General features: G+C 54.7%; 3 protein-coding genes across 6 annotated transcripts; 2 read left to right on the top strand and 1 right to left on the bottom strand.

Moving 5' to 3' along the window:
- The first annotated feature begins 20 nt into the window (after nt 1-20).
- Ovol3 (ovo like zinc finger 3) lies at nt 21-5,676 on the top strand. Its single transcript, XM_021640990.2, has 4 exons — nt 21-3,744; nt 3,818-3,882; nt 4,610-4,811; nt 5,468-5,676. Exons 1-4 carry the CDS (start codon nt 3,651-3,653, stop codon nt 5,674-5,676), a joined length of 570 nt encoding a protein of 189 aa, XP_021496665.1. The 5' UTR covers nt 21-3,650.
- On the bottom strand, nt 5,197-6,813 carry Polr2i (RNA polymerase II subunit I). 3 transcript variants are annotated; one of them, XM_060366650.1, is made up of 6 exons: nt 6,680-6,813; nt 6,547-6,601; nt 6,315-6,388; nt 6,154-6,228; nt 6,013-6,064; nt 5,197-5,861 (listed from the first exon to the last, which is right to left on the bottom strand). In XM_060366650.1, the coding sequence occupies exons 1-6, from the start codon at nt 6,736-6,738 to the stop codon at nt 5,646-5,648; spliced, it is 531 nt and encodes a 176-aa protein (XP_060222633.1). In that variant the 5' UTR covers nt 6,739-6,813; the 3' UTR covers nt 5,197-5,645. The 3 variants fall into 3 exon arrangements, with proteins under 3 accessions (XP_060222633.1, XP_021496676.1, XP_060222634.1); XM_021641001.2 differs by having other exon boundaries at nt 5,727-5,830; XM_060366651.1 differs by lacking the exon at nt 6,013-6,064 and having other exon boundaries at nt 5,727-5,830.
- A 317-nt stretch (nt 6,814-7,130) lies between these two features.
- On the top strand, nt 7,131-11,476 carry Tbcb (tubulin folding cofactor B). 2 transcript variants are annotated; one of them, XM_021640976.2, is made up of 6 exons: nt 7,148-7,383; nt 7,635-7,778; nt 9,646-9,742; nt 10,334-10,525; nt 11,032-11,104; nt 11,236-11,476. In XM_021640976.2, the coding sequence occupies exons 1-6, from the start codon at nt 7,270-7,272 to the stop codon at nt 11,348-11,350; spliced, it is 735 nt and encodes a 244-aa protein (XP_021496651.1). In that variant the 5' UTR covers nt 7,148-7,269; the 3' UTR covers nt 11,351-11,476. The 2 variants fall into 2 exon arrangements, with proteins under 2 accessions (XP_060222632.1, XP_021496651.1); XM_060366649.1 differs by lacking the exon at nt 11,236-11,476 and having other exon boundaries at nt 7,131-7,383; nt 10,334-10,476; nt 11,032-11,088.
- The last annotated feature ends 14,334 nt before the right edge of the window (nt 11,477-25,810 follow it).

Genomic DNA, 25,810 nt, shown 5'->3' with positions numbered 1-25,810 from the left:
CTGACCTGCTGACAGCGAGCACAGGACCAGCGATAATGGTGAATGCATATCCTGGCTTCCTGTAGCCTGTCCCAGCATACTGAGCTGTTGCAGGGGTCAGGTGGCACTTTGCCCATTGAAGCCCAGCTGTACTCCAAGGAGGAGCTAGCCTTACCCCTGAGGGTGCTTACATACCCACTGGCACCTGTGGTCACCCTGGGCCTGACTTTGTCCTCAGTACATGCACTGTTGGCTGACAGCCCCAGGCTAAAACCACACTGGATCCTGCAGAGACCAGGCTGCTATTGTCGATTCTGCAACAGGAATTAGGAGACACCACTGAACAACTGGCAGTGCATTCACCGGGAAGAGAGCTGTGTCCCGTTTCATTCCGTGAGCCGACAGCGCCCACAGGCACTAGGCATTCTGACACAGTATGTTCCTAAGAAGACCGGTCTCATGACCTCACACATACTGTCCCAGGTCCCTGTAGAAAGGAATCTAGCAGAGAGGTCTCCTAAAACACAGGGCTATCGGGTTGGAGAGATGGCTCAGAGGTTAAGAGCACTGGCTGCTCTTCCAGAGGGCCTGAGTTCAATTCCCAGCACCCACATGGTGGTTCACAACTGTCCATAGTGATGATGCCCTTTTCTGGTGCACAGGCATAAATGCTGTATAAATAATAAATCTTAAAAAACCAACAGGGCCATCCTAAGCAGCTTCAACCCATCCACTCTCCTGAAGAAGAGGCCTCTGACGCTGTTGAAGGTCCCTTCGTGGGCAGTCACATAGTAACAGTGCACCTCTTGGGAGGCAGAGCCAGGCAGATTTCTGTGAGTTCGAAGCCAGCCTGGGTCTACAGAATAGCCAGGGTTACACGGAGAAACCTGTCCTGAAAAGCTAAAAAGTAACAAAACCCCACACTGTTGGACCTGAAGGATGGTGCTGCCTAACAGCTTGACTCCGGTCTCTCCTGCATGGTCAAGGACAGGACGGGGTACATACTAAGTTTGAGACCAGCCTGTGTTACATCAGACTCCCGCCTTCCTCCACCCTGAAAAGACCAGCCTGTGTTACATCAGACCCCGCCTTCCTCCACCCTGAAAAGCAAAAAAAAGGAAGAAAAAAAGTTGAAGAGTTGGCTTCATAGTTAAGAGCAGTAGCTGCTCTTCCAGAAGACCAGAGTTTTGTTCAATGCCTCTGTCCTCTGAGGCCCCTGCGCCTGCATGCGCCGGCACCCGGACACATGGACACACCAGCCCTTTTCCACGGATCCTTGGGAACCTTGACTTTGACCCAGGCCTACAGAGAGAAACTGGCAAGGTTCAGCATGCAGATGAGGCCAGGCTTTTCCCTTCTCCCCCACTAGGAATCCAAAAGCCCGCCCCTCCCGTTAGGCACGTTATTACGAAAGGACCTGAGCAAACAGGTTTAGGCGGTGGCTTCCAGCTGCAGCTGGCTGGCCACGCTGCTGTGGGCCGAAGGCAAAGCAGACTTCATGGCAGCAGGGGAAGCTGGCTCAGCCTGAGAAGGCTGGTACGGTCAGCACCCTATCCCTCCAGCCAGGCCTCACCTTACAGTGTCTGTCACCTCGGGGAATGCCGTCAGATTACGAATGCATCCATGGATTAACCCATTGGTGATCTTGGAACTCTGGTGAGCTAATCGGCTCTCAGGTGGATTCGCCAGCCAATGAGACCAATTCTTTAGCACACAAGCCTTTCAGAGGGACATGTCATACTCAGATCATAACATAGGAAATGCAAAGAAATCCTCCCCAGGCCGAGAATGTAACTCAAGAGAGTGCTGGCCTAGCATACACCAAGCCCTGGGGGGTCCATCCTTGGCACTACATAGGATAGGTTTGGTGGTGCATGCCTGCAGTCGTAGCACTTGAAAGGTAAAAGTAGGATCACAAGTTCAAGACCGTCCTTGGCTATATGAGTAAGCAGAAGCCAGCTCGAGATACAAAAGACCCTCTTATATTTTGTTTTAAAAGTGGTGGGAGGGAGGTAGGATGGCTCAGCATTTCCCACATAAGCCTGGAGATGTGAATCCCTTGAACCCTCATGTCTTAGGGTTTCTATGGATTGATTTAAAAAGTCACTGGATGTGGTGGTACAGCTTTCAATCCCAGCACTCGGGAGGCAGAGGAAGTTTTCTGTGAATCTGAGGCCAGCCTGGTCTACAGGATAGCCTGGAGCAAGTCCAGGATAGCCAGAGCTAATGCAGAGAAACCCTGTCTCAAAAAACCAACCAACCAAAAACCCACCAAGACCACTCAGGAGGAAAGGGTTTATTATTTCACTTCCCCATCACAGTCCATCCTCCCAGAGAGGCAGGGCAGGAACCTGGCGGCCGGAGCTGGTGCAGAGGCCATAGAGGGGTGCTGCTTCCTGGCTTGCTTGGCCTGCTTTCTTACAGCACCCAGGGGCAACACTGCCCTGTGATCTAGGCCCTCCCGCATTAATCAAGAGTTCCCCAGAGAGAGCCTTGCCCACTGACCAAGCTGGTGAGGGCATTCTCTCAATTCTTCCCTCTTCCCAAATGACTTGGGCTTGTGCCAGCTTGATATAAAAAAGTGAAATGTACCTTTTCTTCCCACGCAACCTTTGTAATGATTGTTCCCTTTGGGGATTAGGTTTTATCCTTAGCAACTTAAGGTCTGCTTGGGCTACATGACCCTCTATTGAAAATCGGAGTACGGAGATGCACAAGCAGGCCTGATGATGACCCCTATCCCAACCCCAGGGTGGATTAGAGCCTTCTTCTGCTTCCAAGAGTTCCCCTCAGTTTTGTCTATCCCAGCTTGGGTCACTGTTCTTCACGGTTGACCATTCTGGGTGTCGCTGCTGTCTCCCTTGTGGCCCAGTGTGCTCATTTTCAGTGCTGAACTAAGTAAGCTCTGCCTGTAGCCAGAAGTGTGGAACTAAGTTTGTAGATGGTGAGATAAACCAACGCTCACAACTCTGAACTCCCAGTCAGCCCTCAGGTAGGGACTGATCCAGAAGAGCCTACCCAAAGTGTGGTAGCTGTGGGAGGAGTCCGGAGCACTCACCAGGAACCGGACACGACAAACCATCGTTTTAATGCCCTAGGCCGGAATGATCAGAGAGCTAGAGCTTCCTGCCTGAGGACGCACAGCCCGGATCTTTATTCCTGCCTTGAACTAACAGTCTGCCGTCACCTTACACCAATGGCACAGAACAATCACAGTTGTCCCCACCGCATCGTCGGACAGCCGCGGTGATTTGAATAAGCAGGCAGCGTGATGGATGTCCGGGGCACTGATTTGCCTGGCAAACACTCCCTGGGGTCCTTGGACCTGGCAGGACTGGAGCCATGTGTGTTTCTCCTCTCCGTCCCCAGGAGCAGCCTAGGTTCTTCTCTCTCTCAAGCTTCCCTGGGGGCGACGGTGTCCTAAGTGTCTCAGCCCCTGGAGACTGCGGTTCCTTGGGAACATGGCCCGGGGGAGGAGCCATGATGGCAGGCCCCACAGCAGAGGAAACTAAAGCCAGCTAAGGCTGCTCCCCAGGCTGCTCCCCGAATTTGCATGAAGAGAATGAGGCTTCCATGGGTCTCCTGACCTCACCTCGTACTGGGCTGAGGTCTGACAGGCAGCAGATGGAGGAGGCAGCCCTGTGAGAAGCCATCTCACCATCCTGAAAGCAATGCCCCGGGTCTTCCTTGTGAGGAGTCGGCGTCCACAGCCACCGAACTGGGGCCGTCTGCCGGACCAGCTCCGGGGAGACGCCTATATCCCAGGTACGAGCCTCACTGGACCGGAGGTCAAGGGTCAGGGAGACACAGGGCGTCACCATCTGGCTTCTCTTCCCAGACTGCAGCAGCCTGGCAGTGGCACCAGCGCACAGAGCTTCTGGTCTGAGAGACACGTGGGCAGGGGTGAGTCTGCAACTGGCAGCCGAGGCAGGGAAGCTGCACGCCCCTCACTCCAGGTCCTCTGCGCATGCTCTCCAGCTCGGGACCTGTTCTTCACCCGGCATGCCACTCCCTTCCCAGCAGCCAACTCAGTCCAGTCTCAGTTAAGACCCATATTCCTGGGGTAGGTGGCGGCGGTAAGGCCCCGCTCCGGGGATCTGTGCCCAGTGGCTGCAAACAGGATTCCAAAAGCTAAGTACAGGTGACTTATGTCGGAACGCTGGGCAAGGTGACAGATGTGGGTGGGCACTGTTAGCTCGGTTACCTCGGCCTCCTGGGAGGCCGACCGCACTGGCTTTGGAAGGAAGTAAGTTCTGACAATACTAGTCAGAACTGCGTGCGCGCGAGGTCACCAGTATCTGGCAGGCCCTGATCAAGCTGCTAAGCGTTCAGCAAGAACACAAGTCCACTTTTGCACGGAGCTGCTTCCTGGTGGGAGCTGCAGGCTCAGATAAGCCAGGAAAGCCCGTGTTAGTTAGCAAGGTGTGCTCTTGGCTGTGGAGGGACAAGGTCAGAGTGGCGGGAACTGGTCAGGGAAGGTCGTGGGCAGAGGGTGTCACCTGTGCCCGCCGCTCAGTCACTCTTCTAGCCGTCCTTAGCCCTGGGCACAGCGCAAATGGCTTGCAGAGCAGCGAAGACTGAAGATGGGGGAGTCCGTCTGGCCGTGCTAACTCCTGCACCCCTCTGGCAGTCCTCACAGGGAACACTGACCTCTGCTCCCAGGGGCCAGGGGACCCTTGGCTGCCCACTCTGCCCCAAGGCCTTCCCACTGCAGCGCATGCTGACCCGGCACCTCAAATGCCACAGCCCAGCGCGGCGCCACGTGTGCCACTGCTGTGGCAAGGGCTTCCATGATGCCTTCGATCTCAAGCGCCACATGAGGACTCACACTGGTGAGACAACAGGGCAGACAGGGTCTTCCGGACAGACAGGGATGGTAATGACAGAATGAAACAGGAGAGGTGTGGGGTGTGGGGTTCCCAGGGCTGGGGGTATGGAACACAGCAACGGGAGACCCGAGACATGGCGGACCTCACGGGAGGAGAGTATACCATGGCACCAGGGAAGGGGCCTGGCAGAGGGTGGAGATGGCGCTGGCTACAGAATTCAGGTTCCGGGGGTCAGTACGATTTCTCAGTGGGTAAAAGCAATTGCTGGCAAACCCAGGACCCAGTGTGGTGTAAGGAAAGAACAGACCCCCCTCCACTCCACACTTGCACCAGGCCATTTTGCATACACACACCCCAAAAAAAATGTAATTGAGAAATGAAGCCAGGCTTGGTGGTACCTGCCTTTAATTCCAGCACTTGGGGGGCAGAGGTTGGCGGATCCATGTTCTAGGCCAGCTAAGGCTACACGGTGAGACTGTCTCAAAAATAAATCAATACATCTTAGACTACAGATTCAGAGCAGTCAAGGGGACTTTCCCGGCTGCTCAGGCTCCCCCTCTCTCAGGAGACACTTCCTGTTAAGTGGGCCATGACCATAGCAGGGCCCAGCTTGGACCACGACAGGAAACCTAAGGCCCCGGACTCCCCGGTCTCTGCAGGGATCCGGCCATTCCGCTGCGGGGCCTGCGGGAAAGCCTTCACGCAGCGCTGCTCCCTGGAGGCCCACCTGGCCAAGGTGCACGGGCAGCCGGCCAGCTACGCCTACCGGGAGCGCAGGGAGAAGCTGCACGTGTGCGAGGAGTGCGGCTTCACCAGCTCGAGGCCCGACGCCTACGCTCAGCACCGCACACTGCACCGCGCAGCCTGACACCCTGGCGGCTTCCTGTCCGAGAGACGAATAAACACGAAACGCTGGCATAGAAAAAACTGGCCTTTATTACCGGCGGAGGAAGGAAAGGTCACTCGGTCCAGCGGTGGCCGCAGTGTGGGGCGGTGCACACGTAGTACAGGCGCATGGCATCCTGGCGGTAAGAACGCCCGGTCAGGAAGGGTCTGGGTCGAGGAGAGCAGTGTGGGGTACTCCAGCCCAAACGAACCAAGGAGCTCTCCCAGCCTTCACGCCGGGCAGCATCGGTTCCAGCTAAAACCGGAGAACCCACCCCCGGGGAGCGCCCAGCCGCCCAGGAAGCCCTGCGCGCCTCACCTCAGCTCGGGCACTGTGCGACTGGAAGAACACCGCCTCCTTGTGGCCACACCTGAGGCGACGGTTCGGTTACCCCAAGTGGGAGTGACCCCGGGGGGACAGCCACCTCACCCCGCTTCCCCACGCCCGCTGCGCACTCACTTCTGACACGGGTGGTCCTCGGTCCGCGGCAACGTGGGGTCCTGGGACACGTCGGCGATGATCTGGGTCAGCTCGCTGAAGGGGGAGGGAAGTGAGCAATGACACCTAGACGGGGCGCCCCGAGCCACACCCGGGCCCCACGCCGGGGTCCCGCCACTCACTCCACTTCGTGCGTGATCTTGTTGACGTAGATGCAGCTGTTGTCGGCTTCCTGCTGGTAATCGCAATTCCGGCACTGCGGACGGGGGAGCGTGGCGGGAGGAGTCACCAGAGAGCAGACCCCCGACGGGATGGGACGGGGGGTGGGCAGGGTGGAGAGGGGGTGTGCTGAGGGCTAGCCAAGCGGCGCAGGCGTGGGCAGCTGGGGGGGGGGGGCGCGAACCCGGCACTCACCGCGTACAGCAGAATGCGGTTCTCCTTGTCCTCCTTCGGGTACAGCATGTTATTACTGTGGAGGGGGCAAGGTCAGAGGTCGGCCCTGGAGCCAACCCTCGCTGCCTTCCCACCCCCGCCGCCCGGGCCTCACCATTCCTGGCAGAATCGAATACCCACGAAGCCCGGCTCGTAGGTCCCGTCCGGTTCCATGGCGACGGGGCTGCCGAGCCTCCTGCGCCTGCGCGGCCGCGCTACGGGCCGCGGGAAGGGCCAGGCGGCGCGGCTGCGCGCGGGCTGTCCGGGCTGCGCGGGGCGGCCTCGGGGCTTCGGCTGACCGGGCAGTCACTTCCGACTCCCGAGCCTCGCTTCCCAGGTCAGGGAGCCGGGCGGGGGCTGGGACCGCGGCGCGCGGGGTCCAGGGAAGGAGCCGGCGCCCCTCGGCCAGCGCACACCCGCCGAGCCCACCCTCGGCGGACGGGAACTACAGCCTTCCTCCCGGCTCCGAGGTCCCGCCCACCCGGCCGCCTCCCGTGCAGCCATTGGAAGACCAGGCACGGAAGGCGTCCGGGATTGGCCGGGCGCGCCGAGGGGCGGCGATTGGCCGGACGCGCCGGGCGTGGCGCTCGCATTGGCCGGCCTCGGGGCCGGGGGCGGGACCGAGAGCCCAGAAGGAGCGGCGGCGCTGCGGAGCCGGCGTGAGGCGGCAGAGCCGGACCGCGGGCCGCTACGGGGCGCGGCGAGATGGAGGTGGCGGGCGTGTCGGCGCCCACCGTGACGGTGTTCATCACCAGCTCCCTCAACAGCTTCCGCTCCGAGAAGCGGTACAGCCGCAGCCTCACCGTCGCGGAGCTCAAGGTGGGGCCGGGGGGCGGGGCCGGGGCGGGGCCGACGCTGGTGGGCGGGGCTTGAGGAAGGGTCGCCGAGACGGCCGCCCGGCCTGCACAGCGTGGGGGCCCCGAGATCCCAGTCCGCGGGGGAGGCGCCGGGCCCCGGAAAGATCGCTCCGGGGAGCCGAGGGGGCGGGTTCAGGATGCCATCGCAGTTGGTGGGAGTCGGACGACGAGGCCGCGGACGGCCTTTCTCCTCACCCTGCCTGCTTTCCGCAGTGTAAGCTGGAGCTGGTGGTGGGCAGCCCTGCCTCCTGCATGGAGCTGGAGCTGTACGGAGCGGATGACAAGTTGTACAGCAAGTTGGATCAGGAGGACGCGCTGCTGGGCTCCTATCCTGTAGATGATGGCTGCCGCATCCATGTGAGGCCACCTGGGACCCCGCACCACATTCATTCATTCATTCATCCATTCCTTCACTTACTCCACAAACACGGCGCTTTGCCCGATGTGATAACCAGGATAGGTCCTGTTCTCGTGGAACCCCCAGATCAGCCTGGGGAGAAGCGGGTGGCTAGCAGACAGTGGGAGGCAGAGTTGTCTGCACTGAGCGCCCGCCCAGGGGCACACTTCACCTGGGGGTGTCCGAAAGGCTTCCTGGAGGAGTGGGTGGATGTTTGCGACCTTTTCTAGAGGATATTACGTAGAAGGAAGTAGAGTACAGAGCCCTAAAGAATTGAGGTGAGCCATCATGAGACTAAGGCCGGCCAAGCCGGGAGCATCGCGAACACGAGAGAGCTCTGTGTGCCTCAGCTCACGTCATTCTACCCTCAGTCCCTCCCCACTCCATTCCACCCAGGCAGCCTGCGTGAGCTCTGCCTCTAATCCTTCTCCTGGCTTGTGTTTATTCCCTACCCAAGTAGTTCTCTTTCCTCACTCCCACATGGCTAACTTCTTTAGATCTTTGCTTAAAATGTCACCTTCTGGCCTGGGATTATGGTGAGGTGCACCTGTAATCCCAGCATGCAGAAGCAGCTAGGCAAGAGAGGAAGGAAAGAGAGAATAAATTCCACAACACTGGTACACACACACACTGAAAATGCTTTAGCAACTACACGGCCTCAGTTTAATTGTTAGCACAGAAAAAAAAAATCATCTTTCGAATGGCACCTTTACAAGAGTCAGTATTTCTCTTGTTTTGCTTCGTCTGTATGGTGCGCACACACAGATACAGGACAGCATACCCAGAGGCCAGCAACTGTTTTTCTTTTCCCTGTGTGAGTCCTGTGAATTGAAGCCAGCGGACAGGTCGGGTAGTAGGAGCCTCCGTCTCCCTGAGCCATCTCACCACAGCCATCCTTCCGTCCTTTCCCCGCTTTGTGGTTTTGGTCTGTGTTTTAGAATAATTTGTTTAGTTTCATGTGCCTGAGTTTTTTTGCCTATATGCAGAAGAGGACATTGGATGCCCTAGAATTGGAGGAGCCACGTGGGTACTGAGAACCGAACCTGGGTCCTCTGCAAGAGTAGAAAGTGCTCTTAACGGTTGAGCCGTCTCTCCAGCACCTCTCTGTTTTGTTTTGTTTTTTGAGATAATTTCATGTAGCCCTGATTGGCTTCACATTCCGTGTGTGGCCTTGGCTAGCGCTCTCTTCCTGAGCTTGTCTCTCACCTCCCAAGTGGGCTGATAGCTCAGTGTAAAAACTTGACCTCTCCTCCTCCTCTTTTTCTTTGTTTTGATTTGGTTTGGTTTTGATTCGTTTCATTTTTGTTTTTCAAGACAGGGTTTCTCTGTGTAGCCTTCGCTGTCCTGGACTTGCTTTGTAGACCAGGCTGGCCTCAAACTCTCAGCCTCTGCCTCCTGAGTGCTGGGGTTAAAGGCAAGTGCCACTGTGCCCAGCGAAATTTACTTTTTATTTATTTTTTTTTTTTTTAAGATTTTATTTCTGTATTTTGAATGCTCTATGTGCGTGTACACCTTCGTGACAGAAGAGGGCAGTAGAGGGTATAGATGGTCGTGAACCACCATGTGGGTGCTGGGAATTGAACTCAGGACCTCTGGAAGAGCAGCCAGCTTAACCACTGAGCCATCTCTCCAGCCTGAAATTTACTTTCTTAAGGGTGAACTCTTGTTAGAACTTTGCCCTGGATCTGCCTTGACTCTGGAAGTCTGAGCTCAGGAGACGAGAGAAGGGCTTCTGCCAAAGTGTCCAGGCTGTGCCAGCATGTGCCAGCATGCTGTGTCCCCTCCTCCTGACCCTGGTCCCCACTGACCTCCCTCCTCTGACCACAGGTCATTGACCACAGTGGTGTCCGGCTCGGAGAGTATGAGGACGTGTCCAGGGTGGAGAAATTCGAGCTCTCGCCAGAAGCTTATGAACGGAGGCAAAGTACAGAATGCATGGGCCGGGCTGGGGGGCATACAGCATGGGGCTATCCCAGGCTAAGCTGTGGACTGGAAGGGGGTGAGGAGTGATTGGTGGTGCCCACAGATATTAGGAGAGGAGTTAAGACAGACACCGTGGAATGGCAAGGGAGGCTGGGGAGGGTCAGGAGGCAGAGAGGGGCCTTGAAGGCGGGGGATTGAGATGGGTCTGGGATTGGTTTGCGGGAGCAGTCGTGGTAAAGATGGCAGTGATGGGGCAAGTGGGATGAGTGTGGGGTAGTGCGGCATCTGGAGTTAGCGTTGAGGGCAGGTCAGAGTGGGTAGCCAGCCGGAAGTGTATCAGGAGCCAAATGAGGATGAATGGGAGACCAGAGTGGTGTATGGAGAAACAGGGCCGACGAGGGCCTAGAGGCAGGAGGCACCCCTGTAGTTCTGAATTGCAGGGAGATGCAAAGGGAAGGGGAGAGGCCAATGCTGGGGTGAGGGGCTTCTGGGGCTAGCTCTTCAACACTCAGAATCTCCCCATGAACGCCATCCCTTCTCGGGAGGAACCTGTGAGGGTCAGGCTGACGTTCGCCACGCCCGTCCTCCACAGACACAGTTCGATCCTTCATGAAGCGCAGCAAGCTAGGCCCATACAATGAAGAACTTCAGGCACAGCAGGAGGCCAAGGCTGCCCAGCGCCTCAGCGAGGAGAAGGCCCAAGCCAGTGCCATCTCTGTGGGCAGCCGCTGTGAGGTGCGGGCACCTGGCCAGTCCGTTCGCCGGGGCACCGTCATGTATGTAGGTACGTGTCTTGGTCACTGACTAGAAGCTCGCTAGAACTCACAGGAAGATGTCCTTTGGCTGATGGGTCCAGAGTTCAGTCCCTCGCCATTTGAGCAGAGCATCATGGCGGAGGCAGTGTTCGGCCGAGAGATGGAGGGGCCAGCTACAGGACGCGCTCATAGACCTACCCCCAAGTCTTCCAGCTAGGGCCCCTTCCTCATGTTCCTGGACCTTCTGCTTAGGACGGTCTGTGCAGCCCTGGTTTATCTGTTGCCACGTAAGCCTTTCTCTGTGGCAATAAATCAGTGCCACCCTGCCACCACCACCCCCCGGAGGTCTCCAGGGAATGGGGCAGAAGCAGGAAAAAAGACCAGTGAGGGGCTGCCATCTCTGTCTGGGAAGGAGGTGGAGGAAGGAGGTGGGCAGGTGGCCTTGACTCCGCCACAGCCTTTCCACTCGCTCCCCCAGAAAGTGTGAGCAAGTGAGCTCACTGGAGCGCCTCCCTGAGCCTTCTCTCCTGCACAGGACTCACAGATTTCAAGCCAGGCTATTGGGTCGGTGTCCAGTATGATGAGCCGCTAGGAAAGCATGACGGCAGGTAATGTGTGGCCCCCGAGGCGTGTGCGTGTGCAGCGGGGGTGGAGGGCCTGCCTGTGCCGCCGGCTGAGCGCGCCCATCGGCCGAGGAGTGCCAGCCTCGCCTCACCACCCCCTCCCGTCCGGCCCCCAGTGTGAACGGGAAGCGCTACTTCGAATGCCAGGCCAAGTACGGTGCCTTTGTCAAGCCTTCAGCCGTCACCGTGGGCGACTTCCCAGAGGAAGACTACGGGCTGGACGAGATGTGACGCTGCTGGCCGGACCCCCGCCCCCGCCCCCGCCCCCCAGGGCCCCTCCGCTGAACGCCCGTGGCCCTCTCCCCCTGAGATTTGTGCATTAAATTGTTGGAGTGATGTTTGCGCGCACCGTGTAAAGGCCGTCTCTGTATGTCAGACGCTGAGCTCTGCGCCAGCAGAGAGCCGATTCCCGGCTGGACTTTGCCGGTGTTGTTCTGCTGTATCATAGTTTGTAAATGCTCCCTCCAGCGCCTTCTGATAGGTTTCATAAAGAGCTGAATGGCCTATAGCAAAGGAGAGGAAGGCGGGATTTCTGGCAGAGGTAGGGCCTCTGGGAAAGAATCGGGTGAGAGCCAGGCGGTGGTGGTGCAAGCCTTTAATCCCAGCACTTGGGAGGCAGAGACATGCGGATGTGTGTGAGTTCCAGCCAGGGCTACCACAGAGAACCCCTGTCTCAAAAAACTAAAGAGAGAGAGAATCACTTGGGAAAGAGTCCTCAGCCCTGCACGGGGGAGGTACAAGTGCAGAGACTAAGAGGAAGGTGACAGGCCATGTGGCAGAGCATAGACTCATAAACAGGACAGGTTACATTAAGAGCTGGTTAGGGAACGAGCGGAAGCCCAGGCCAAGCATTAATAACTCATAAAAAGTCTCCGTGTCACTATTTGGGAGCTGGAGCGTTCTATTAAGCTAATCAGAATCCAGGGCGTTGTAGAAGTCTGGATTTCAGGATGATCTTGGTAAAGTAACTCATGGTGGGCTGTGGTGACACAGCCTTTGTCCCAGCACTCAGGCAGAGGCAGGTGGGTCACGGTGAGTTCGAGGTCAGCCTGGTCTACAGAGTGAGTCCAGGGTACACGGAGAAACCGTGGCTTGAAACAAAACAAAGTAGTAATAATAATAACTAATTAATAAATCAAAAAGGGGGGAAGAAAGACCATCTGGAGGAAGCGTGCCATCTGCGTGGCCCCAGAGATGGCTTTGTTGCTTTTTGCCGAGGATGCTCTCCTGAGCCTGGGAGGTGACTTCCTGGTTAACAGTGCCGGCCGCTCTAGCCGAGAACCCAAGTCCATCCCGACACTGACCTCGGGCACCTCCCAAGATGCAGCTTCAGCTCGCACACACAGCATACGTACCCTATAAATTTTCTTTGAAATCAAATCTTCTGGAGCCAGGCACAGTGGCACATGCCTTGAACCCAGCACTTGAGAGGCAGAGCTGAGTTTGAGGCCAGCCTGGTCTACAGAGCGAGCTCCAGGACAGCCAGGGCTACACAGAGAAACCCTGTCTCAAAGAACCAAAGAAATATCAAAAAATAATTAAATATTCTGCTACTATAACAGCCCAAAATAATAGGGGCCTAAGTGAAATAAAAGCTCATTTCCTTCTCTTTTTTTGGGGGGAGGGGAGGTGTCTGGAATTGACTCACTATGTAGACTAGGCTAAGGTTAGTGATCTTCCATGTCTGTCTGTTAAGCAACAGGGCTAAGGACACCACCCCTCCCCCTGCAGCTTAGTTCTTTTCCTTCCCACGTTCCCCAAAGCCAGCATAACGGTCTCCGCGTGTCTGCAGCCAGTCTCCACATGTGTAAATCTCGGCGCACACCCATCTCCTCCTGACCTCATGCACTCCAGGGTGCTAGGAAGGAGAGAGGGAAGGGGGCAGCCTTTGCCTCTAAGGAAGGGCGACAGAGCCAGGCGTGGTGGGTCACTGGAGTCCTGGCAGTCTGGAGGTAGAGGCAGAAGCTTAGCCCTGGGGAGGGACTTGTTTTTATGTTCTGCCTGTGTGCAGTGCCCACAGAGGCCAGAAGAGGGCGTCAGATACCCTACAACTGTAATTACGGTTGTGAGCCACCATGTGGGTGCTGGGAATTGAACCCTGGTCCTCTGGAAGGGCAGCCAGTGCCCTTAACTTCTGAGCCATCTCTGCGGCCCCCATTTAGTAGTTTAAAGAAGCAAACCAAGCCAGATCTTGTGGCACGGGACTGCCATCTCGCCTCCTCAGAGACTGAGGTGTGGACTAGTGAATGAGCTCATGGTCAGCCTGAACAAATAGTGAGACCCTGTCTCAGAAAGCACAAGGGAGTGCCAGGCATGGTGGCACACATCTGTAATCCCAGCAGATCCCGGGGGCAGAGGCAGGTGGATCTCTGTGAGTGTGAGGCCAGCCTGGTCTACAGATAGAGTTCCAGACCAGCCAGTTCTACATAGCAAGACCCTGCCTCAAAAAGATAACTAAAAAGCCAGTCAGGGAGATGACATAGAAGATCCTCTGCTCAGCTTCAATCCCAGCACCCACCTGGTGGCTCCCAGCCCTCTGTTAACTCCAGTTCCAGGGGATCTGACGCCCTCTTCTGGCCTCTGCAGGCACTGCATGCACGTGGTACTCAAGTACATGACATACTTTTTTTTTTTATCTTTGAAAGATTTATTTCCTTACTATGTATACAGTGTTCTGCCTGCACGCCAGAAGGGGGCACCAGATCTCATTATAGATGATTGTGAGCTGCCATGTGGTTGCTGGGAATTGAACTCAGGACCTTTCAACCAGCAGCCAGTGCTCTTAACCTCTGAGCCATCTCCAGACCCATGCCATATATTTTTATGTAAAAAGAAAAGGTTTTAAAAAGTAAAGTAAAATGAAGGCTTGGAATATTGCTCAATGGCAGAGTATTTGCCTAACATATAGTTCTATCCCAAGTAGAGGACAGTTAGTTAGATAGATAGATGGATGGACAGAGAGATAGACAGATAGATGGATGGATGGATGGATGGATAGATAGATAGATAGATGGATGGTAGAGAGATAGACAGATAGATGGATGGATGGATGGATGGATGGATGGATAGATGGATGGATGTGTGGATGGATGGATGGATGGATGGATGGATGGATGGATAGATGGATGGATGGATAGATGGATGGATGGATGGATGGATGGATGGATGGATAGATGGATGGATGGATAGAGAGATAGACAGATAGATGGATGGATAGATGGATGGATGGATGGATGGATGGATGGATGGATGGATAGATGGATGGATGGATGGATGGATAGAGAGATAGATAGATGGGTGGATGGATGGATGGATGGATGGAGAGATGGATGGATAGAGAGATAGACGGATGGATGGATGGATGGATGGATAGATAGATGGATAGATAGATGGATGGATGGATAGCTGGATGGATAGATAGCTGGAGAGATAGATAGCATGAGCACTGGCGTAGGTAAACAGCAGGGAGCCATTCTCTGCAGCGTCGTGAGGCCTGGTAGAGAACGCTGCGCCCTCGGGTGTATGATGTGTTCTGGAGAGTGAGTCACTAAGCATGGACCTGCATGTAAAATAATAACCCTCATTAGCTCCTTGAAGGGATTCTGGGAAGAATGACTTCTCGGAAGGTGGCGGGTAATTTTCCTAATTGCTTAATTGTCCCTTCTGAGGTGGAGGAAGCGGTAAAAGCGAGAACAGCTTCAGGGAGAAGGAGGTGGAAGTGCCTGAGGGCCATGGGATCCTGGGACACGCAGCTGCTGAGCCCTAGCCCACCGCAAAGCACTCGGGCTCACTCTTAGAACGCTCAGCCCGTGGACACTCGGGGCCAAGCCCAAACACACCCGGGAAACACGGCATGCAGAAAGCAAGCGCTGAAAGCCACACACCCACCACACAGAGTCCCAGCAGACATGCCAAGAAATGAATCCACAGAACACGCTGGCTCATGCCCACCCGCCTCTACCCCGTGCCCTTCACTCACCCTCAGCACGCAAGAGGATCGCCCCAACTTTCCAACCGCTTGTGGGTCAGCTTTTCCATCTGTTGTCCATGTGTGTAGGCATATCTGCATGTGTAGACACACGTTGGCACATGTTATAGGTGTGCGTCTGTTTGGACAGCATGCTTGTGGAAGCCTGAGGTTAATGATGGGAATTTCTCTGGTGCTCCTTTTCCTTTCTTTCTTTTTCGTTTTTTGAAACAGGGTTTCTCTGTGTAGCTGGGCTGTCCTGGAGCTCATTCTGTAGACCAGGCTGGCCTGAAATTTACAGAGGAGATCCGCCTGCCTCTGCCTCTGCCTGCTGGGATTAAAGGGGTGTGCCACCACGGCCGGGCAGCCAAGGCAGATCTTTTTTTTTTTTAACATTTATTTATTTATTGTATACAATATGTATGTCTGCAAGCCAGAAGAGGGCACCAGACCTCATTATAGATGATTGTGAGCCACCATGTGGTTACCGGGAATTGAACTCAGGACCTCTGGAAGAGCAACCAGCACTCTTAACCTCTGAGCCATCTCTCCAGCCTGCCAAGGCAGATCTCAAACTTCTAATTTTCTTGCTCTGCTACTGAGCCCACCCTCTGCCATTCTTTTTTTTTTTTTTTTTGAGACGATATGAGTCCTGTGAGTCTATGAGTCCTAACTCGCTTTGTAGAGCAGGCTGGCCTCGAACTCACAGAGCCCCACCTGCCTCTGCTTCCTAAGTGCTGGGATTAAAAGTGTGCACTGCCTCCACGTCCTGCTGAGCCTCGTCCTTAGGTGTAATATTCTGTTTTAAGAATATGTCTTTATTTTATGTGCATGGATATTTTGCCTGCACGTGCGGGTGTGCACCATATGGTACCCACGGAGATCATAGAGGACGCTGGATCCCCTGGACTGAGTTGCAGATGGTAGAGCCGTCACGCAGGCGCTGGAAAACTGACCCGGTCGCCGCAGGAAGAGCAAGCGCTCTCGTGTAGCAGCTTCCCCTGAGACTGCAAGTTACCACGAGCTCCCGGGGAGCTCCTGAAGTCCCTGAAACTGACCAGACTCACTGGACTCCTCCCAAGGGAAGCCGTAAAGCCTGCTCCCATCACTCCGACCAGCCTAGCCTCACGCCAGAAGCAGAAGCCACCTGAGCTGCCTGGAGGCGGGTTAGCCGGACCGAGCCACCTGCAAAGGGCCCTCTCCAAGCTGTGGAGCGCCTGCGGGCTGTGCAGCCAGCGTGCTCCAGGTTCCCAGCTTTCCTGAGCTGTCGCCTCCGCCGAACTGGGCGCTGATGAGGCGCTGATGAGCCATTTCTGCTCCTGGAGGTTACACCTCACCCATGCTCCTGTGGGTCACCCGATACAACTCATGGCTCCGCCACGTCGAGCTTCGGTGGCGAGAATGGACCTCGCTGCTTCACCCAACCCTCGCGGCAGCCTGCTTTTCCCGTCTCACCCTCTCGTCCCTCGCGTCCTGGTTGTTTGTCCCACCGCCTCCGCCAGGGGGCAGCAGCGTACCGCTCAGCCGCTGTGGAGGCCCGCAGTCCTGTAGGACAGCGCCGCCCGCAAAGTAAGAGGACTTCATTTCCCAGAAAGCACCGCGACATCCCAGCCTTTTCCCCACGCGCGCCTCCAGCCTGTGTACAACGGGCCTGCACCAGCAAGCCAGGCCTGAATCCCTCGGGTAGTGTAATGTCCATTCCAGAAATGTTTGTGTGTGTGTGTTTCTTTAAAAGATAAAGGTTTCCAGTAGATCTTTCAAGAGGTTGCATTAATTTTAAGGTATTATTATTATTTTAATATCTATTATGTATACAACGTTCTGCCTGCGTGTCTGCCCTCACACCAGAAGAGGCACCAGATCTCGTTATAGATGGTTGTGAGCCACCATGTGGTTGCTGGGAATTGAACCCAGGACCTCCGAGCCATCTCTCCAGCCCTTTAAGGTATTATTTAATACTCTGTATTCAAAAGTTTCATAAATGTTTTTTTACTTATGATTTATGCAAATAAAAATCAAGGGTATTCAGGAAGCTTTTTTTTTTTTTTTTTTTTTCTGTCCTGGACTTGCTTGGTAGACCAGGCTGGCCTGGAACTCACAGAGACCCGCCTGCCTCTGCCTCCTCCCGGAGTGCTGGGATCACAGGCGCGCACCACCGCACTCTCTTGAGTGTTCTGCAACCATCCCCCTCCGGTTCCTTTTTCCTGGGATTTCCCACAGTCTGGTTTAGCTCCGCGCATCGCTTGATGCCTCCCACTGTGCTCTTTAGAATGTTTTCTTAGCATTGATTTATTTTGTGTGCGTGTCTGTTCCCGGGTGGCTCTGTGGGGGTCAGAGAACAACTGGCAGGAGTCAGCTCTCCCCCTCCAGTATGTGGGTCGCAGGAATTTGGGTTACTGGGGTGGAGCTCGGGTGGTCAGGGCTGGCAGGAAGTCACCTTGCCCCCTGAGCCAGCTCCCAGTCAGTCCACTGTAAACAGGCAGATTAAAAGGCTGCCTTCATGTTCCACTTGTGGATGAAGAGTAGCGATCAGTTTGGGGTGAATACTCTTTTATGGGGTAGCGCTGAATTCCACCAGATGCAAATCCCCACAGGTTGCCTCCTCCTCCTTTCTCTTGTCTTTCCCTCCTTGGGAGAGTAGTTCTCTTTACATAGTTCAGGCTGGCCTTGGCCTCGCGACAAGTGCTGAAGTTACAGGCCTGAGGTACCACCCCTGGCTTCGGTTGTCTTTGCGATGCTAAGAGCCAATGCTGGAAATTTTTAAAAAAAACAAAAAGTTGGCAGTGGTGGCACGTGCCTTCAATCCCAGCACCAGGGAAGCAGAGGCAGGTGGATCCTTGTGAGTTCGAAGCCAGCCTGGTCTACAAAGCGAGCCCAGGCCAGCCAAGACTACATACACAAAGAAACCCTGTCTTGAAAACTACCCCTCCTAAGAAATAAAAATAAAGGATCTGATGCTGGTTGGGGCTGGAGAGATGGCTCAATGGTTAGGAACACTGGCTGCTCTCCCAGAGGACCCAGGGTTCAGCTACCAGCCCCCTCACGGTAGCCCACCATATCGCTAGTTACAGAGGATCCAGTGTCCTCTTCTGTCCTTCGGGGCGCCACACACAAAGACATACATGCAGGCAGAACAGTCACACACATAAAATAAAACTGTAAAGAATTAGAAAGAAAGAAAGAAAGAAAGAAAGAAAGAAAGAAAGAAAGAAAGAAAGAAAAAGAAAGCGATCTGACCTCGGTGGCCTCTGCCTGCAGTCCCAGCACTGAGGAGGCTGAGGCAGACAGCTGTAAGATCACACACCCACACCCGTCTGGGGTACCTGTGGGGACTCTTGTCTGTAAAGGGAGGGTGACACCTGAGGAGCCTGGCCCTTGTTCCCTGTGTGTGAGGTCCCTGGCTTTGATCTTCAGCAGGAAAGGCGACAGTGAGAGAGAACAGAAGCCTGTGCTGGTGAGGGAGCTCCCGAGTCAGCAGGGCTTGCTGCCGAGGGCGAGGACCCCAGTTCGATCCCCGTGAGCGGTGGAGGAAGACGCGGATTGCACTTCTGGCTTCCGTGTGTGCAGGCCCCCAGTGATAATAAACAAAAAGGTTTTTACAGAGAGGAGCTGTGAGGCAGGCTCCTGGCAGCTGCCCGCAGCCCCGGGGACAACCCTGCCTACCCTCTGTGCTCCGAGGGGCCAGACCTGAGCGGAACGTAGCTTTAACCTCGGCGGCAGTGCCCCGTTGGGGTGACCAGTCCTGTGTTTGTTTTCCCAGGGTGAAAATGCATGCGCACAGCTCGGGCATGCCCCGCCACACCCAGCTGCTTGTTTATTCTGTCATTCTTCTCGACCTAGGGTCTCGCTAGGTAGCCTTGCTGGCCTCAGACCCATAGAGCCACTTACTGAGGTTCCTTAAGACCTGGGATTTAAAAAAAAAAAAAAAAGCACCAGCAGCTTTGGCTGTTCAGTGTTTTGTTTTGCTTGGGACCAGGTCTAGTGTGCCCCTTAGGCTAGACTGGAACTCGTGGCCACCCTCCTGCCTCAGCTTTCCGAGTGCCACCTGAAGCCCCAGTCCTGATACACAGTCCCTATCTGACAATTTGGGAGTTACATCTAGGGCCTGTTTATAAAGCCTGTTTTGGTGGTTTTTAAATCATAGTCAAGGAGGGTTAGAATGCAGTTGGCACAATGCCTGACCAGCAGGCAAAGGCCCTGGACTCCACCCCAGCACTGAAAAGCATCTGGAAGTGGTGACAGGGGCTGGGGGTTCAAGGTCACTGTGAGCTGCAGAGAGAGTTCAAGGCCAGTCTGGGATACAGGAGACACCGCGTCAGATAAACTGACGGCAGCTGAGACGGGTCATTGGGGGAAGGTGCTTTCTGCTAAACCTGGTGATCTGAGTTCAGTTCTCCGCACCCACGTCTCGGAACGAGGGCAATGACTCTTGCAAGCTGTCCTGTGACCTGCAACTTCCACACATGCATCATGACACTTCAACTCCACAACACACACCACACGCACACACACACACACACACACACACACTGAATAAAGAGAATTAGAGGCGAAACATCCAAGGGCTGTGGGGCCTAGAAAGCACTCATTTAGCATGCCCAAGGCCGGGCCCCCAGCCTCATCATAGCAAAAAGAAAACTATCTAGAGGCAGGAGTTCGAAGCCAGCCTGGTCAACAAAGCAAGTCTAGGACAGCCAGGGCTACACAGAGAAACCCTGTCTCAAAAAAAAAACAACAAACAAACAAACAATCAAAAAAAACCCACCCACCCCAGGGGAAAAAAAGAAAAACAGAAGAAAGGTGAAAAAGAAAATATCCAACTTTTCCACTAATTCTTTGGCTCTTTCTTCTTTAAGAGCCCTCTCTCTGTCAGCAAGACAAGGCTGGACATCCAAGTGACTCACCGACTTGGCTGTAGTGAGCCGGCTGTTGGCCGGGCCCCGGGGGACGGTGACTAGGAGACCTCACAGGGCCTTTCCAGAGAGGCAGCCTCTGAGCACGTGGACTTTTCTATTTGAAACCTCCCGTCCTCCACAGCAGTGCCCGGATGGCAGGCAGAAGCACGGCCTTTTCTGAGCCCACTCCAGAGCCACACACTGTCACCTCCACACGCCTTCATGTCTGCGCTGTCCATTGACCAAAGAGCTCACAGGATACTCAGATTCAAGAGGAGGCCACAGAGACACCCTCCAACTTTCATCTTTATTATTCCTTACTGGTTTTGATTTTTCTTAGCGTGTGTGTGTGTGTGTGTGTGTGTGTGTGTGTGTGTGTGTGTTTGCCTGCATGTATGTCTGTGTGAGGGTGTCAGATCCCCTGGAACTGGAGTTACAGACAGTTGCCATGTGGTTGCTGGGAATTGAACCTGGGACCTCTGAAACAGCAGTCAGTGCTCTTACCTGCCATGCCATCTCTCCAGCCCCTGATTTTGTTTTTTTTGTCAAAACAGGGTCTTACTATGTAGCTCTGGCTGGTCTCGAACTCACAAAGATCCATCTCCTAAGGATGCCCCCCAAGTGCTGGAACTAAAGGTGTGCACCGCTATGCCCTGTTTCCTTGTTTCTCTAAACAGTCCATGAGAACCTGTGTTCTTCCTGTCTCTGTCCTGCCGAGTGCTGGCATTTGCAGGCCTGCAGTACCGCTCAGCTGCGGTCAATCCTTACGAGAGCCCTGCTTTATGGCCTCACTGCGTAGCCCCAGCTGTCATGGAACTTTCTGTGTAGACCAGGCTCGCCTTGAACTCACAGAGATCCACCTGTCGTCTCTGCCTCCTGATTGCTGGGATTAAAGGTGTGCACTCAGCTTTCTGTTTGTTTTGTTTTTGTTATCGTTTTCTGAGACAGGGTTTCTCTGTGTGGCCCTGGCTGTCCTGGACTCACTCTGTAGACCAGGCTGGCCTCAGACACACAGCAATCCCCTGCCTCTGCCTCCTGAGTGCTGGGATTACAGGCGTGCGCCCCCACCTCCCGGCTTGGGGTGCATTTTCTTAATGAATGATTGATGTGGAAGGCGCAGGGCTCTGTGGGTTGTGACACCCTGAGGCAGGTGAGTTGTATAAAAAGGCAGGTTGTGGCGCTGTGGAGAGCGAGTTAGTGAGCAGCGTTCCTCCAGGGTTCTGCTGCCGATCCTGCCTCCAGGCTCCTGTCTTGGCATTCCTAGATGACCTCTAACCTGCAGGCCAAATAAACCCTCTCCTTCCCGCATTGCCTTCTGTCCAGGCCACAGCAACAGAGAGCAAACTAGAACAATGGGGTTAGCTCGTCCCTGAACCTCCGCAGCCTATCCCTGGGTTTAGTCAGAGATCAAGGGATGGAGAAAAGCTCCTGCTAGGCTTAGATGATGGAGTCTTATGCACAGCGGGGAAATGGCGTTTTTAGGACTGTGGGGAATTGTTTGGGTGCATAAAACGCGCGCTGTAGAGAAGATTAAAACGAGCCCTGAAACAGAGCTGAGCATGGCCGAGGAGCCAACAGAATAGACCTCGTTCTTCCTCGGGGACTAACGCTCAAGCACTCCGGGGCTGGTGCCAAGGCAGCAAACACTCAGCTCCTACCTGCCGCCCTGCTGCTCCTAAGGCAGCCACTTCGAGAGCCTGGAGGCTAGTTTATTACGTGGGTGGGAAGTGCCATATCGGGCTCCTGGGTGAGGAACATCAAGGCAGGGCCACGGCTGGGCGGGGAAGGCACCTGCCCTTTCCAGGTTGATATGACAAGCAAAAAAAATGGGCGGAATAAAAATTTCCATATCAGAGAGACCAGCAAGAGTGGTGCCAGACCGGCAGGGTGAGTTCACTGCCCACACCTCGGGGACCTGGGAGAGAGCTGACTCCTGAGCTGTCCTCTCATCTCCACCAGTGACCGTGTCACATGCACCCGTCTACACTCGTGGTAAATAATGTTTCAATTTGCACATCCAAATTGACCATGAAACGTGCACATGACCAGAAACGTATACAAATATTGCCAGGAAAAATTCACAAGTGAAACAAAACGAAAAGTAGAGGTCGGGGCTGGGAGGGAGCCCCTTTGGTACCCTGGCCTTAACCTTTCCTAACTGCCCTCACTGCTGAGCCATCTCTCCAGCGCTCCCACCCCTCTGCGTGGCTTTTGAGACAAAGTTTCATTAAGTAGCCCTGGCTGACCTGGAACTCAAGAGGTAGACCAGAGCTACATAATGACACTTTGTTTCATGAAAGGAAAAAAAAAAGTGAAGGAGGTTAAGGAGAGGTCTGGGAAGACTGTCCTCTCTCCCACTTCCCAGACGCCTTGGCGTGGAGTTGGCCCGTCCCAAGCGCAGGAAAGGCGCTGGTTGGACACGGCACACCGGCAGCGCTCCTACCCATTTTTTGTCCCTGAAGCCTCAGATGGGACTATCCAGGTCTGGGAACTGGCTGTGTAGACCAGACTGGCCTCAAACTCCCGTGGATTTGTCCGCCTCTGCCTCCCGAGTGCTGGGATCAAAGGCGGTGCCACCTTGCCTGTCCTCTCTGGACTGGCTTAGAGGGACAGGGAGGTGACAGGACGGATCAGTAAGGACTTTTTGTCTAGAGTGAAAAGAACCTTTTTTTTTTTTTTCTTTCCAGTGCTGGGACGTCATGCAGGCCGGGCATGCCCTCTCTGAGCTGTCTTCCCTAGGGAGGGAAATTTGACTCCAATGGAATGAAGTGTAGCAGGAACAGAGCTCTGGGTGTGTGGGCGGGAGCAGGGGGAGGGAGGGGGGAGGAGGGAGAGGACAGGGCGATGGACACCTGCACTTGCTTGCTTTGCAGGTGGTAGGAACAGAGACTAGGGAGGAAGCTGTAGCGAGGGCCTGAGAAGGAGATCAAGGTTGGCAGGGGCGGCACAAGCCTTTAACCTCAACACTCGGGGAGGCAGAGGCAGTCGGCAGTCGGCAGTCGGGTGTGAGTTCAAGGCCAGCCTGGTTTACAAAGCCGGTCCAGGACAGCCAGGGACACACAGAGAAACCCTGTCTCGGATAACCCTACTCCAAAAAAAAAAAAAAAAAAAAAGGGAAGGTTGGCAGCGATAGTGGTTGGGGGAGGGGCGGCACCGAGGGTGCAGGCAGAGGCCAGTTAGCTTTGCTCAGGTATGGACAGGTGGGGATCAGGTGGGAGGGAAGTGTGATTGTAATGGGAACACTAGGGAGGCTAGGCAGGATTGCCAGAAGTTCAGTGACAGTCCTTGGTACACGAGAGCCACAAGCTGTTGGAGAGATGGCTCAGTGGTTACGAGCTTGCTGCTTTTGCAAGGCGGACACAGAGATGCACACATAAACACGAAATAGAATTTTAAAAAAACTAAACAAAAAGCAGAAAACAAAGGAGAAGGATTGGGTGTGGACAGCTCGGGGATGGACCTCGTTCGTGGCTGAGGAGCCCCTTACTCCCATCCCCCAGGGAGACGAGAAACAGAAAGAAGCCTTGAGTCCAGGCCCTGGGACCCGGCCTTGCCCAGGTTCAGGTTGAAGAGAGGGACTTGGGGGCTGGTGCCCTGGAGACCGAAGAGACCATTAGACTTCCTAGAACAGGAGTTGTGAGGCAGTTGTGAGCCCTGCTGTGGGGGCTGAGACTTGAACCCCGCTCCTCTGGAAGAGCAGCCAGTGCTCTTAACCCCTGGAGCCATCTCCCCAGCACAGCACCCCTGAACCTGTTAGGTCTGACCTGGGCCTGTCAGGCCCGGCAGGTGCCTAGCTGCCTGGGAGGTGAGTGAAAAAAGACCTCCGGAGACCACCATCTATGGATGCAAATGCAAGAGGTTTATTTTGACCATTGCGCAATGGGGTCACCCCTGCTGGTCAGCAAGGAGTGGCACTGGGAGACCAAGGCCTTGGGCTTTTAAAGGACAAGGCGATGGGAATTTTCAGGGGTTGCAGTCTTGGCAATTTAGGATTGGATGAGGTATTTAACTTTTAAAATAATTGGTTGGTTCTGGGCACCCTTAGGTCCGGTCAGCCCTGTCGTAAATATCTGATCTTCAAGTTAGTTTGGAATTTCCGGCCGTATGAGATATAGCCACAGTTAAAGGTGGGAGAGTGATTAACTCATCCTGTGTCTGAGGAGTGGGGGTTACAGGCTTTGGGTCAAAGGTCAGGAGCTATTCAGGATAAGGACCGGGGGCCCATTTGGCCCAGTTTCCAAACAAAGTTTATCTCACAGGCGCAGGCTGTTGATTTTCTCTCTACCTAGTAGAGATTTCTGCTTGTTCTCTTCCTTATCTCTGCCCTCACAGAAGGCTAATGTCAGGAACTTTTATATTCCTCGGCTCTCTGAAGAAGCACCAAGAGGCTTTAATTAACATGGGCCTAAAATTTGAAAATATAAGTTATAAGGCAATTAAAGAAACATAGGTTACAAACTTAGTCTGATTCTTTCCAACCTTTTTTCGTTGTTGTTGTTGTCTTTTGTTTGAGACAGGTCTCACTAGGTAGCCTTTGGCTGTGCTCTGGAACTCGGTATGTAGGCTCAGAGGTCTGCCTGCCTCTACCTCCGGGAGCGCTGGGATCAAAGGTGTGTTACAGCCTCAACAGTGCTTAAAAAGTGATAATTACTTTAGTTTTTGTTCTTCTTTTTCAAGACATGGTTTCACTGATAGCCCTGGCTGTCCTGGACTTGTTTTGTAGACCAGGCTGGCCTCAAACCCCCAGAGATCCGCCTGCCTCTTCCTGAAGCACTTTTTAAGTTGTTTTTGAGATAGGGTGTCCTATGGTGTCGCTCTCCTGCCTCAGCCTTCTGAGCCTTTGGATTCTAGACATGTGTCACCGTGTTTACTATAGGGTGGCTCTGACGGCCTCACCAGGCCCTGGGTGGGAGGACAGAGAGGACTCCGTAAGGGAGAGACATCTGAGCTCCTTCCAGCGACGGAAACAAACTGGGAAAGCAGACACAGAAGTGTTTGTAGGCAGAGGACCCGGCTGGTGCAAGGGACTGCCAGTGAGTTGAGCCTTAGGTCAGCAGGGAGGACAGAGGCCGCCCAGTGTGGCCGGGAGGGGCGTGGCAGGAAGGGAATCCATTCAGATGACTTACAGGCGCACCCCGGTGATCCTGCCGTTCAGAGCCTGCAGTTTCGCTCCTGTTACACCTTGCCTCCCACACACAGGCTTGGCTAGCAATTACCTGGCCTGGTCCCAGCAAGCCCTTAGGTGCTGTTAGGAGCGACTACGATCCTGTCATTTGAGTGATTATCATATTAAGCTATTGGGGAGTCTTTGGGCAAGGACGGCAGTGAAGGGAGCAGGTGAGGCAGAGGCCACAGTAATAGCACACCCCCCACGGGCTGCCGTGAGGACATGCGAGCTGGCGGGCGCCGAGTACTGAGGAACTGGCAGTTATCACACTGGTTAAGGGTGAGCGAAAGTCAATGGGCTTGGGGACCCGGATGAGCTCAGGGAACAGCGCGCTGGCATTTACTGTGTAGTTCTCTCTTAATTCCGGGGAACCTGTGTCTAACCTGCTCCCCTTTTGAGACGGGGTCTCGTGTAGCCCAGGCTGGCCACAAACTTGAGAGGTGCCGAGAATGGCCTCCTGCCCCCACCGACCAAGGGCTGGCGTTCCAGGTGTGTGTCCTCACGCCCGGCCGTGCTCCCATTTTGCAAATGCATTGCTCACGGACATCATCAGGCCACCGTATTAGGGACGAGCAATGAAGAATCAAGCTGAGCTTTATATAGTCCCCAGGGAGTGGCCAGACTGCTTAGGAGCCAAAAAGGGAGCTAGGTGGGAGGCAGGA

This window comes from Meriones unguiculatus, chromosome 14 (genome assembly GCF_030254825.1).
Source record: "Meriones unguiculatus strain TT.TT164.6M chromosome 14, Bangor_MerUng_6.1, whole genome shotgun sequence".
NCBI classification, from domain to species: Eukaryota; Metazoa; Chordata; class Mammalia; order Rodentia; family Muridae; genus Meriones; species Meriones unguiculatus.
The sequence above is the reverse complement of the archived record's forward strand: the minus strand, read 5'-3'. Positions and strand labels throughout refer to the sequence as shown.

What these genes read in the sequence shown, in the direction of transcription:
- Polr2i (XM_060366650.1), bottom strand. Translation starts at nt 6,738, where the DNA reads ATGGAACCGGACGGGACCTACGAGCCGGGCTTCGTGGGTATTCGATTC. An exon ending in ACCGCATTCTGCTGTACGCG is followed by an intron (nt 6,389 to 6,546) that starts GTGAGTGCCGGG and finishes CCCCGTCCGCAG; the next exon opens with TGCCGGAATTGCGATTACCA. An exon ending in CGCACAGTGCCCGAGCTGAG is followed by an intron (nt 5,862 to 6,012) that starts GTGAGGCGCGCA and finishes TCCTCGACCCAG; the next exon opens with ACCCTTCCTGACCGGGCGTT.
- Ovol3 (XM_021640990.2), top strand. Translation starts at nt 3,651, where the DNA reads ATGCCCCGGGTCTTCCTTGTGAGGAGTCGGCGTCCACAGCCACCGAAC. An exon ending in GGGAGACGCCTATATCCCAG is followed by an intron (nt 3,745 to 3,817) that starts GTACGAGCCTCA and finishes TTCTCTTCCCAG; the next exon opens with ACTGCAGCAGCCTGGCAGTG. An exon ending in CCACATGAGGACTCACACTG is followed by an intron (nt 4,812 to 5,467) that starts GTGAGACAACAG and finishes CGGTCTCTGCAG; the next exon opens with GGATCCGGCCATTCCGCTGC.
- Tbcb (XM_021640976.2), top strand. Translation starts at nt 7,270, where the DNA reads ATGGAGGTGGCGGGCGTGTCGGCGCCCACCGTGACGGTGTTCATCACC. An exon ending in TCACCGTCGCGGAGCTCAAG is followed by an intron (nt 7,384 to 7,634) that starts GTGGGGCCGGGG and finishes TGCTTTCCGCAG; the next exon opens with TGTAAGCTGGAGCTGGTGGT. An exon ending in ATGATGGCTGCCGCATCCAT is followed by an intron (nt 7,779 to 9,645) that starts GTGAGGCCACCT and finishes CTCTGACCACAG; the next exon opens with GTCATTGACCACAGTGGTGT.